The 13,508-nt window shown below is 39.5% G+C and overlaps 1 protein-coding gene across 1 annotated transcript; it reads left to right on the top strand.

Annotated features, from left to right (window-relative positions):
- The first annotated feature begins 8,643 nt into the window (after positions 1–8,643).
- LOC127791625 (uncharacterized) lies at positions 8,644–9,249 on the top strand. The gene has a single exon (XM_052321608.1). It carries the CDS (start codon positions 8,644–8,646, stop codon positions 9,247–9,249), a length of 606 nt encoding a protein of 201 aa, XP_052177568.1.
- The last annotated feature ends 4,259 nt before the right edge of the window (positions 9,250–13,508 follow it).

Raw genomic sequence — 13,508 nt, forward strand, 5'->3', positions numbered from 1 at the left:
GTTCATTAGAAGATACCTTCAATCTATTTATGCAAGGCCAAATGGAAATTTTTACACAAATGTCCAAATGTCAAGAACATACTATTAGAGTTACAGAGGACATTAGGAACCAATTGACACAGCTAACACAGACTTTGAGCATGTCAGAGCCTGTCCATCCCAACTCACTCCAAATCCCATTAATAAAACCCATCATCAAAAGTGAAAGTCAGGAGCAGGACATAGGAGTGACTGTCTTAAGGAATGGAGAAATAATTGAGAAACTTGATGCCCCTAGGACAGTACACCCTTTGGTGCAAGAAGAGAGAGTGGTTGATCACAGTGAGGTAGATGTCAATGAAGCCTTGGAGGAAGAAAAAGACCAAAATGATGTAAGAAAAGAAGAAACCTGGGAGGAAGAAGAGGATAAAATTCGAGAGCCAAAATATGAAAAAATCATAAGTTTATCCACATTTACCCCTCAATTTCTATCTTTTAGGTTAGTCGATATTATTGAGGATCAAATTAAACCAAACACGTGTGAGATGTTTGTGCAAATTAATGTGCCATACGCGGATATAATAAGACCAACACCTCCGGACGATATATTTTCAAAATATATATGTGCATTCATGAGAAAAATCAATTTATATAATTTTGAAAATAACTTTAAAAGTGGTGTAGTGAATGGGAGATATTATACGATTAGGTGGGCAACCACTCATTTGATCCTTAATTGGAAGAAAAGAAAAAAAAAATTCTAAAAAAAAATAAATAAATAAATAAAAATATAATAAAATAATTTTATATATATATATACATATAAGTTGTTCCTTTTCTTCATTACTTAACTAGTGTTTCTCTATGTGCAGTCTAAATAAAATTTCTCCATACGAGTTTATGTATTGAAGACCGCCAGGTATGCCTATCTTCTATCCTTTTATTGCCAATTGAGGACAATACGCAATTTAAGTTGGGGGGTAAGGTGTCTACAAAATTTTACCTAAAAAAAAAAAAAAAAAATTATTAAAACAAAATTAATTAAAAAAAATTGAATTGAGAGAGACAGAATTGACGCTGGTGGTAGCCATCTTTTCTTGGGCAGTGCAATCACACTGCCCTATAAAGAAAGAAGGCACACTGCCAAATGTTGAAAACAGAGGCGCCGAGCGTTGAAAAAAAAAAAAAAAGGGCACACTGCCAAATGTTGAAAAATGAGACGCTAAACGACGTCAAGTCTGACGGTGCAATTATGGCATGCCTCGAGTCGAGTGTAGAATAGTGATGCCCATTGCTCTATAAGAGACTCCATATCTGTATGAGGCAAGTCACCCCTCTTGAGCTCAATCTTCTCTCCTTTGTGTTATTCTCCGATCAGGTACTCTCATCCCTTTTGTAAAGTTTATAGTTCTTTACTTTCTTCTTAGTATAATTTTTTTTTTTAAAAAAAAAAAATGGATCTTTATCTCTCAAAAATTCACAAGTACTATCCATCTCTCCCGCAGAATGATTTGAAAAAAATTTATGTTGCTAGGTGTGAAAGACTTAGGTTGTTGATGCTTAATAACATCCCTGAAGATATTCGTTGGCTGATCGAAGCAAAAGTTCGATTAGCTGGTGAAACTTCACCTAGTTTTAAGCATTTTCCAGGCTTAGGGAAGAGTAGTTTTGCGAAGAAAAGAAGAGCGAAAAGAGTGAATGGTTGTTACAAATGTGCTCGATGGACCTGTAACACACGATGCAAATCTGTGGGGTTTACGTCCATAAATCGAGAAGATAAAATTAGTTTCATAAAGGATGGACTGAGTAAGGAGTCTCTGGATGATATCCGATTGACTCTTGAGACGCATCCATGTGGAATAGTGCAAAGAGAACTTCTTGCTTTATGGACCCAGTTCAGAAGTGACCACCAACGCTATAGTCTTGGGAATCTGACTAAAAACGACCCTGTTTGCCAATCTATAAGAAAATTGGATGGGAAGCTTATCCCCGCTTCATAGAAAGTGTTTAAGCCGTTTCTGGACGTAAAACCAGAGGAAGATGTGAGCCACAATCACAACTACTTATACATACGCATGATTTTTGTTTGTATTTATTTCTTGTTGAATTGTTGTATAGCTACTTTTGATAGCCAAACTTCTTTTCAGGACATACAAAAGGAACAAACATGGAAGGCCAGTTAGTTCGTCGAATCAATACCATATGTGTACTTTGTGGCTCTCAACTTGGGAGCGATATTTGTTACGCACTTGCAGCGAGCGAACTTGGTAAAAAATTAGGAGAGAAAAAAATTAATTTGGTATATGGGGGGGGGAGTCGTGGATTGAATGGTTATGTTTCACAAGCTGTACATCTTGGAAATTCATCTGTGGTAGGTGTAATGCCAATCCCTTTAGCTGAACCACATATTTCTGGGATTACACGCGGTCAACTTATAGAAACGACTTCTATGTCTGAGCGCATGGCTTGTAAGATTTATCAGTCAGATGCCTTCATTGCTTTACCAGGAGGTTTTGGAACACTTGAAGAAATCTTTTGTATAATCTCCTGGGCCAAGAGTAATCTCCATACCAAACCCATTGGACTTTTAAATGTTAACCATTTTTTCGATGGGTTACTCTCTTTTCTTGATCAGGCTGTGGACCAACAGTTCATTTCTCGTTCAGCAAGAAAGATTCTCATTTCTGCATCCACCATTGATAAGCTGCTAGAGAAATTACATGCTTATGTTCCACAGTACGATCCTCATGAGCCTCGGATAGACTGGTCTAAGGCAATTAGTAACAAGCGCCAAAGGGGTCCGATTAATTTAGATTTATCACTGTGAGAAATGCTCTTTATTAAGATGGCTGAGTAAGGAGTACTTTTTGTACTCTTGAGACGCATCTAGTTATTGTACACCTTGCAGGATTTTTCTTGGTTGTGTTCTTTAAAAAAAAAAAACAAAAAAAAAAAAACAAAAAACAAAAAAACAAAACTGTGGAATGTTGTTAGCAAAGTCTATGATAAGGTGGCTGAGTAAGGAGTACTTTTTGTACTCTTGAGACGCATTTTGCTTATCTTATGACTTGCATGAAATTTTTATTTTGGTGTGAAAATATAAATATATATATATGGTGTGTTCATTTGTTGTTTAAGTTTTAGCAGTTCACAGCAAATCTATGGACTTGTGGAGTTACAGGTATTCCTAACAACCCTGATTTATTACTGCAATTCAAGTTGGGGGGTGTAAGGTCTAGTCATGAATTATTTGGTTCATATTTAACTGTGAGTTTGCTATTGCTAGTTTGTTGTCTTGTGGGAATTGATTATCTTTATCTGCTCTTATAAAAAAAAAAAATATTGTGTTTTAAATAATGCTATTCCTAAAGCTTTAAAGTTATGCACTGATAGCCGGTTAAGTTTGCAATACGAAACATGGATGCATTGATTTCTTATTTGAAAACGTTTATGCATGAGAATAAGTAATTTGCATTCATCGGGGATTCAAAATTTAGAAATTGGTTATCGGTCATAAAGTCAAAGGTAACAGTAATTAGCTGATTAGTACATTGAATGATCCCTCAACAGAAGTGGAGACTATTACCCAAGCAAGTGTTTGAGCCTAATAACCGTTAATTCTGAGTGAAATAACACTTACTCTAAATATGCTCTCTTGTTTATCTTATCTTTTCAATGGCTTCAAAATATCAATTCGCTTTGAATGTCTAGTATGATAGCGGATGAATTTGACTGGTTTCAAACTATGAATTAGATGACTGAGAAGCATGATAGGGGGATCAATTTCTTTCATTTTGAGCCTATTTTTTTCTTTAAATCAACCTCTTGTTAGCCCATTTGAGCCATTTGTAGTACAACTTCTTTCGTTACCTTCGTTTAACCCATAACCATATGAATTTTATCCAACCTGGTGTGATTTTGGGAATTAGTCTGTTTATCTATTTTCATATTTAAAAAGAAAAAAAAAAGAAGAAAAAAAAAGTGAAAAAAAAAGGGGGCAAATTCTCTTAGCTATTCAGCATAACTGTTTCAAAATGAATGCTAAAAAAAAAAAAAAAAAAAAAAAAAAAAATCCCGACACACCCTTTGCACACTCTACCTTTTCTTTGACAACCCGTATTAACCTTATAGCCCCATTACAACCCAGTCCGGTCCCTTTTGATGCTATAAATCATGTGATCTCAGAATTCAAGTTTGGAGTAGGGAATCATGTTTAAATTCAGAAGTTACTCATCTAGAGCATTATTCCAATCATGAAGCTATGTCAATTTCCTTGTTCTTTCATGAAAATACGTTCCTTGTATTTGGGATGGCACCGAGTTTTGAACTTGTTCTGCATTTACTCTTATAACGGTGCACCCCCTTGTGTGTACACCTGAGGAATCCTTTTTATTGGAGAGAAAATCCATAGTAAGATTTGAAGTCAAAACTTCGAGGGAGTAAGTCTGTGTGTTGGTTATCCTAATTTCCATTCCTGAGATTGTATGACCTTTAACCAAAAATCTGATTTAGAATGCTAAATTATTTATTTAATTTTATGCATTTCGGTTTCGAATTTGAAATTTTTACATTCATACAGTTATTGTGAATAAAGTTTGGCAGGTGTATAATCTGCTTGCTAAGGGACTAGCAATGTTTAAGTTGGGGGGTATGATTAGTGGTTAATTTTGTAAAAATTTTGTTATAATTATACCCTTCTTTCGATCTTAAATATGGTTTAAATTAGATATTAATATATATTTTATGGTTATATGTAAGTTTAAATTGAAAGATGAATGAAATGAAATTCTAAAGTAAATAATAATAATATATAAAATTATATATAATACATATATATCATTATATGCATGTATGTAATATATATATAATATAATCTAATATATATATGTGCCATGTGTAATACATATATATAATATATAATTTATTAATAACATTAAATTTTTTTTATTTTTTTTAGGCATGAAGAAATCAAGCCCATGAAGAAATCAAAGCCATGGAGAAATCAAGTCCATGAAGAAATCAAACCCATGAAAAATTAAAGTCCATGAAGAATTCAAGCCCATGAAGAATTAAGGCCCAATTTGAGCAACCCATGGAAAATATTATTTGGAGAAGGCCCAAGGATTATTTTTAATCCTAATGAAGATTAAAAACCAATTTATAGAAATCTATTTTTATTTTTTATGTGAGAGCTTTATTAGGTGTGTTTTTTAGCTAAAATCCATTTAACTATTAGGTGGATATTATAGCTAAAATCCATTTAACTTTATGAGTGCTTTATTAGGTATGTATTTTAGCTAAAATCCATTTAATATTAGGTGTGTATTATAGCTAAAATCCATTTAACTTTAAGTGTGTGAGTGCCCATTAGATATAATTATGTCTAATTGAATAATTGAAATTGTGTGGTTTGTATTGCATCTTGTGGCCTATAAATAGCTCACTTGATTGCATTTGTAAGTGTGATTATTATTCTTGAATAAAAGTTTAGTTGTTTCCTTATAATTCTCTCTTTGAGAATTGTTCTTGTTCTTTCTCATTTTCTTTAGTACTTTCTTTTATAATCTTACTTTTTTCTTTCTTCTTTTAAATTCTTATGTCATTTATTATTACTTTATTATTCACCGCCTAAATGGCCGGTTAATTTGTGCCTTTAAATTTCTGCAATTTTAATTCTTGTCATTTAATTATTCACCGCCTAAATGGCCGGTTAATTTGTGCTTTTAAATTTCTGCAATTTTAATTCTTGTCATTTAATTATTCACCGCCTAAATGGCCGGTTAGTTTATGCCTTTAAATTTCTTGTCATTTAAATTCTGTTATTTAAATTACGTCATTTAAATTTATGTCAATTAACTTTCAAATAAAAATGAGTAGCTAAATCTAATCTTGGGTTAAGGCAATGACAGTGTCCAACGCCAATGATTCCCAAAGAAAGCTGCGCTTTAAATAAGTAACATTAATTTAAATTTCAGTATGAGTGTGTATTAATTATTAAAAAATCACTAGGTTTGGATTGGAGCGTAAGCCTAACTTAGAGCTTTCATGCCATGTATGAGAGTTACTAGAACTGGAAACGCTATCATACCCAAATCCGGATGATTAATTTAGTTGTTTTGTGTATTAATTGCAATTGGATTTATGGTGGTTGCTTAAATTAGAATCCCGCATATCATGTATGGGGATTGCTTAACCTAGAACTATCATCATCTCTAATTGCATTTAATAACAAACCCTCATATCTGAAATTAAATTAATGTTGCTAATCTTTTATGCTAAAATTTGGGAATCAACGGGTTGGTACTGAAATTGTCTTAACTCAAGCACTATCCAAATTCATATTTTTACGTTTAATGTTTATTTTAATTTTTGCCTTACTTTATTTTCTAGTATCTGTTGTCTAAAAACAAAACCATAAAAAATCTTGTTGTCAATTTGTCCAAATGCGTGTGCGTGTGTGTGACATTCTTTTTCTTTTGCCATAAATAAATCTCTCAGTGGACGACCTGGATTCATCCAGAAAATATAAATATAAATTTGGACTACAACTGCACTCGTACACTGGCGAGTATAAACCTCTCACTAAAATAAAAAAAAATATAAAAGTTTTATTATGATTTGTTTTTTATTGTGTTTTAATTGCAGGGTGAGAGTGCAGTCACTAGCGGGTAAATCCGATAGCGAGTCCTGACAATGCTATCTAGACGAGGTTATCTATTATTTCTTTCCCTCATACTTTACAGAGATGAGCTTTGCAGCACTTTTGGTTGCTTCTAGCTGACCAAAGCCAACATAATTCATAATTAAGTGAAAACAAATGGACACAATCATTTTTAACCCATTTCCTAAAAAAATATATATATTTTTAGCCACTCAAACAAACTAATTACACTCTATAACCACTTTTTTTCAAGGAAGATACCTAAATTAGTAATGTGACAAGGTCAAAACGTTTAAATAAAAAAGTAGATTTATAAAATTAGTTGGTAGGGTCAAAATTGGTAAAGTGATTATAAAGTACAATTAATTTGTTTGATGGGCTAAAATCATTTTTTTTTTCTAGGGAAAGGGTTAAAAATGAATTTTTTGTTTGAGACATGGTTAGTTTTTGCAATTTTCACGCCAACATAATCCTTAGAGAAGTTCATGAATTGACGGTTCTTTCTAGTGTTCGTTGTCTACTTTGCTTGTTTGGATTGTTTAGTAACTGGGGATTGACATCACAAATGTCGGCACTCACCTAAAATGGTGACTTGAGTTACAAGTATATTTATGCACCTTAAGTGATTATTTTAGTGAGTACCTTGGGGTTGATAGCACAACTGTTAACTTTAAATGATCAAATTTAATGTGATCCTTAGGGAAGTTGTATATTTTAATGTTAGGAGGATTATATATTTTTATTAATTGTTTAGATTTTCTAGTGTGATCTTTTGTTGTGAAGTTTGGGGTATGCCATAACTTAAAGCTATAGATAATTTTTTAATTGTTCTCATTGAAATTCTTATTATTAATAGAAAAAAAATACACATTAATATATTAGCCTTGAATAAGATATTATTTTTTTGGAGAAAATATTCTTTTCATTTCCATCAAAAAATTAAAAAAAATATAATCTAATAATCTTGTAAAAAAGTTTTGATTGAATGTATATTATTTATCATTTTCAAGACTAAATCTAACTAATTCTTAATAATTCTAAAGAAAAGTCATAGCAACGGATTGAATGACACCAAGAATTAAATATATATATATATATATATTGGAGTATGATGTGGCACCAACTGAAATTACTAGAATACCCCTACGCGCTGATAGTCTCACCTGCCACGTGGATCACCTGAGAGACCGACACGTGGCCAGTCAACACTCTAAAGCGGAGCCCGAGAAATCCGGGCCGAACTGCAAGACCCGTTTCAACTTGACCGGGATTCTCGGGAGTCGTGCCCACTCATCTCGGATACCCCAAAACGGGTTCGCCTATAAAAGACAAGGACTCTCGCCAGGTATACCCAAGCTCTACAACTCTCTCATTTACTAATACTTGCATTTACTCTACTGATTTGAGCGTCGAAGTCCACCCCGGGGGATCCAAGCCCCAGCCCTCCATTGTCTTGCAAGTTCTACACCCGAGGTCCGACATCCCCAAGTCCAAGGTTCCATTCCCGAGGTCCAGTTATAGAGGTGGCACGTGGTGGTCGGTCCCAAAAACCATCATCAGAGTATGAATAAAGAAAAATGTGAGACGTGACTCATAGCCAGGTCGAAGCCAATCTAGAAGCCCCGCAACAAGGAGAGAATCCACCACCTCCAGCCAATCCAATGCCGGAGGACCGACTCACCAGGTTGGAAAACTAGGTTTAACAGCTAACTGAGTTGTTAACTGGTTATTTACACCAGACTGAACAACATCGTTCGCATGTGCCCTCTCAGTGGGCGGAGCATCAGTCACCTCCTCCTGCTCGGGAGCCTCGTCAATCACGCCAGACGGGTCAGGAAATCCACTCCTCTGAGACGGCAGGATCCACTTCTGCCCCCTCACGAGAAAGAGGGACTTCGCAGGAGAGACGATTGCGTTTCCTAGAGAAGCAAGTCCAAGAACTCAAGAAGGGAAAGGAAGAGCTGCTCCACCTCGGCTCTAACCAACCCTTGAGTAAGGGTATCATGGCAGAGGTTCCACCGGAAAGGTTTCGTATCCCCTCCATCAAGCTCTATGACGGAAGCACAGATCCCTATGACCACGTTGAGCTTTTCTCCTCTCACATGCTGGTGCAATCTGGGTCGGACACGATGTGGTGCCGAGCATTTTCGACTACTTTGGGAGGACATGCCTGGACCTGGTACTCCTGCCTTCCCCATCGTTCCATCAACCGCTGGGAAGAGCTGAAGACCTGTTTCTTAGCCCACTACGCTCCCTTGAAGCACCACCGAAAGTCTTCCATGGCTCTGATGAACATCAAGCAGAACCAGGGTGAATCCCTAAGGGATTTCGTGGCTAGGTTCAACGAAAAGGCGTTAAGTATCGATGAGTTTGACCAGCGAATCGCAATGGTGGCTCTTCAAAATGGCTTGAGAGCTGGGCCATTTGCTCAGTCCTTAGCCAAGACTCCGCCTCGTACTTTCACAGAGGCCCTAGCCCGGGCTAATAAGTACATCAACGCTGAAGAAGTGATGAAGGTGAAGCGGGCGGAACAACCTGATAGGAAGGAAAGAGAAAAGGAGAAGAAAAAGCCAGTAGCAGAGCAGAAGACGGACTATCGCCCCTCCTAAGCTCCAGATCGCCCGGGTCTCGGGGGAACACGTGGAAGCCCAGTGAATTACACTCCCCTCAATGTGAGTCGAGCAGAGATTCTCCTGGCATTGGAGGATAAGAATTATTTACGGCGTCCTCCCCCGCTGAAGTCTCCACCCAACACTCGAAGCAAAAAGAAGTATTGTCGTTTTCACCGCGACCACGGCCATGATACTGAGGACTGCATCCAACTGAAAGAAGAAATATAAGAGCTTATCAACCGAGGATACCTCCGGGATTTCGTGGGTCGAGGAGGTACGAGCTCGGGCAGGGTAGAATCCAAGCCGGAGCATCGAGAGAGGTCTCCTACTCGAGATCGCTTTCGAGAGCGAAGCCGAACACCGCCCCGGAGAGAAGGAAAGCAGCCCGCCGAGGAGGGGGGACAGAAGTTTATCTTGTACACACTGGCGGCAGAGACAGTTCCAGGGTCCAACTTAACTGCTCCCAAGAGCACGGTAAAGGAAGGGGTGGTCATCACTTTCTCTGAGGAGGATCTTCCGAGTTATCCCAACTATTCGGACCCTCTGGTGATCACTGCTCAAGTGGGAGAGTGGGAGATGAGGCGAATCCTCATGGATCCAGGTAGCTCTTCAGAGATTCTTTACAAGAGGGCATTCCTAGGGATGGGGTTCACGCTCGATCAGCTGAGGCCAGTCCATGTCCCATTGGTGGGTTTTGATGGAATGGTGATCCATTCTGAAGGTTTGATCCAGTTGCCCCTGACGGTCGGTAGTGGTCCTCATAAATCCCGGGTGACGTTGGATTTTTTGGTGGCAGATGTGCCCTTGGCATACAATATGATCCTTGGTAGGTCTGGGCTTAGTGCTCTGAGGGCAGTACCGAGTACGTATCACATGGTGTTGAAATTCCCTACTTGGGGAGGGATTGGCAAGGTAAGAGGAGACCAGCGGCAGGCTAGGGAATGCTACGTGGCCTCCTTGAGTGCCACTATGGCCAAGGGGTCAGAGTTAGACTCAGGACCGAATCAGGAGGCGGTCCCTCAAGCTGGTCAGGGCCAGATGGAGACGGAACAGGTGAGAGACCCAAGTATAAGAGCAGGTCAGAGGTCAATAAGGGAGGAGGGACAGAATTCTGCTGCCCCTCCCACTGTGGTTACTAGTTTCATCTTGGAAGGTCCGGAAGAGCCTAAGACTTCAGAGCCGGTGGATGAGCTCGAGGAAGTCCCACTGGGGGAAGAGCTCGATCAGACAGTGCGAATCAGTGCCAAGTTACATGAGCCCTTGAGGTCCGAGATCCTTTCACTCCTACGCCGATATCAAGATGTGTTTGCATGGTCTACCCTGGATATGCCGGGGATAGACCCAGAAATCATGACACATCGCTTAGGGCTCTACCCGGATTGTGTGCCGGTAAGACAAAGGAAGAGGAAGTTTGCCCCGGAGCGGGCTAAAGCTATAGAGGCGGAGGTGGAAAAGCTTATGGAGGCTAATCATATTCGGGAAGTCAACTACCCAGAGTGGTTAGTCAACGTGGTTCTTGTCTCCAAGGGATCGGGAAAATGGAGGCTTTGTATTGATTTTAAAGATCTTAACAAGGCTTACCCGAAAGACAGTTACCCTCTGCCCAGGATTGATGCGTTGATTGACGAAACAGCGGGGTGTCAGCTAATGAGTTTCCTGGATGCATTCTAGGGGTACCACCAAATCCCACTACACCCTGAAGATCAGGAAAAGACCGCCTTCATCACGAATAAGGCTACCTATTGTTACCGAGTTATGCCCAAACGCTGGAGCTACATATCAGAGGTTGGTCAACAAACTGTTCAAAGCTCAACTCGGTCGAAACATGGAAGCTTACGTGGATGACATGTTAGTCAAGAGTCTATTGGCTGAACAGCATCCGGACGACTTGGAGAAGTGTCTCAGAACCTTACGCCAGTATCAAATGAAGCTCAACCCGGCCAAGTGTGCCTTTGGGGTTACAGCTGGTAAATTCTTGGGGTTCATGGTGCATTACCGGGGAATTGAGGCTAACCCCTCGAAGATAAGGGCCATACTCGAGATGCCTCCCCCTCGAAGTATCAAAGAGGAAGCAGAAGGCAAAAAATAAATAAATAACAAATAAGGAAAAATAAAAGCAAAGGAGGATGGGAAAGACTAACCTCAAGGAGATGAATGCTTGTCTTGAAATAATAATTGTGGGATGGGGCCTTAGGGCTTATATAGAGGGGACCCAAGGGGGGAAAAAAATTCAAAATGACAATGTTTCCCTCCAAACGAATTCTTCCCTCCAACCAAAACCCAGCCCTATAATTTCAGGGTAGTAAATGAGGTTTTTAAGCACTAATCTCAACTTTAAAAACACTCTCGTGCGTCTTGGGAAAAATCAACAATCAAGTAACCTACTCCTCGACCCAACATGATTTTCAGCTCAGCTCAAGGAGTAGGGGGCAAGTGATGTGGCACCAACTGAAATTACTAGAATACCCCTACACACTGATAGTCTCACATGCCACGTGGATCACCTGAGAGACCGACACGTGGCCAGTCAACACTCTAAAGCGGAGCCCGAGAAATCTGGGCCGAGCAGGGCCCTGCTCGGCCATGTCGGCCATGGCCGAGCCAAGCACTCGGCCATGGCTGAGGAGCTCGGCCTCGCCTGGGCGAGGCCGAGCATGGCCGACCTCGGCCATGACCGAGGCAGCCTGGCCAGTCGACCTCGGCCAGGCGTCTCTGCCTGGCTGAGGGAGAAATTATTTAAAAAAAAACAAAAAACAAAAAAACAAAGAGGAAGCAAAAGGCAAAAAATAAATAAATAACAAATAAGGAAAAATAAAAGCAAAGGAGGATGGGAAAGACTAACCTCAAGGAGATGAATGCTTGTCTTGAAATAATAATTGTGGGGTGGGGCCGTAGGGCTTATATAGAGGGGACCCAAGGGGGGAAAAAATTCAAAATGACAATGTTTCCCTCCAAACGAATTTTTCCCTCCAACCAAAACCCATCCCTATAATTTCAGGATAGTAAATGAGGTTTTTAAGCACTAATCTCAACTTTAAAAACACTCTTATGCGTCTTGGAAAAAATCAACAGTCAAGTAACCTACTCCTCGACCCAGCATGATTTTCAGCTCGGCTCAAGGAGTGGGGGGCAAGTGATGTGGCATCAACTGAAATTACTAGAATACCCCTACGCGCTGATAGTCTCACCTGCCACGTGGATCACCTGAGAGACTGACACGTGGCCAGTCAACACTCTAGAGCGGAGCCCGAGAAATCCGGGCCGAACCGCAAGACCCGTTCCAACTTGACTGGGATTCTCGGGAGTCGTGCCCACTCATCTCGGATACCCCAAAACGGGTTCGCCTATAAAAGACAAGGACTCTCGCCAGGTATACCCAAGCTCTACAGCTCTCTCATTTACTAATACTTGCATTTACTCTTATTTGGAATGACCGCTCTTACACAAACCCCGATGCTCGTTCTTTTGATTAAATCAAGGGAGGTAAATTACATATTGGGCCTTTGGCTTTTATGCAAGACAAGGATCGAACTCGCAATCTACCAGATTGACACTAACATATTGCTCATTCGACCGCTCGACCTATGCCTTAAGACCCCTAAACATACTACTTAAGACCGTGCTACATGTATCGAGAATATGTACAAACTCGATGATCGAATCGAACTTCATCTATTGATGAAGTCTGGACTTCATTGCTTGAGCTTCATTCTGGATGAACTCAACCGGTCTTGATTCATGAAGCTTGGGGCTTCATCTAGAGGTGACAACGACGACATGGTGCAACGGCGGTCTGTGGGAGGCGCTATGGCTAGGCGATGATAGGATGCAACAATGATTGCGTGAGGCGCTGCAATGGGGCGACGACAAGATGCATAGACTGTCAATGAGGCGTATCGCGAGGCGACACCGGGCTAGGTGAAGGTGATGAGGTGAGTCGTGAGGCAACGTGAAGGCAGCGAGGCGAAGTGGAGCTTGCTAGAGGTGGCCATGGCTGAGGAAAGATGAGACAACCAAGGGCAGGGGTGGTGAATCTGTAAATCAGGTGAGGGCATTTTTGTGATTTAGCCCCTTCGATCATTTTTTTAGTAACTCATTTAATTGTACAAGTAACATTTTTCTACTACTTAATAGCCCATAATTTTAAAATATTTTTCTTTAATAGATAAATTAGTTTTTGTGTGAAAAATTTTGCCAAAAAAAAAAGAAAAGACAAAAAAGGTGAAAATTTAGGTAGTCTGAATCTTTTATTTTCT

The sequence above is a fragment of the Diospyros lotus genome, chromosome 15, assembly GCF_014633365.1.
Source record: "Diospyros lotus cultivar Yz01 chromosome 15, ASM1463336v1, whole genome shotgun sequence".
NCBI classification, from domain to species: Eukaryota; Viridiplantae; Streptophyta; class Magnoliopsida; order Ericales; family Ebenaceae; genus Diospyros; species Diospyros lotus.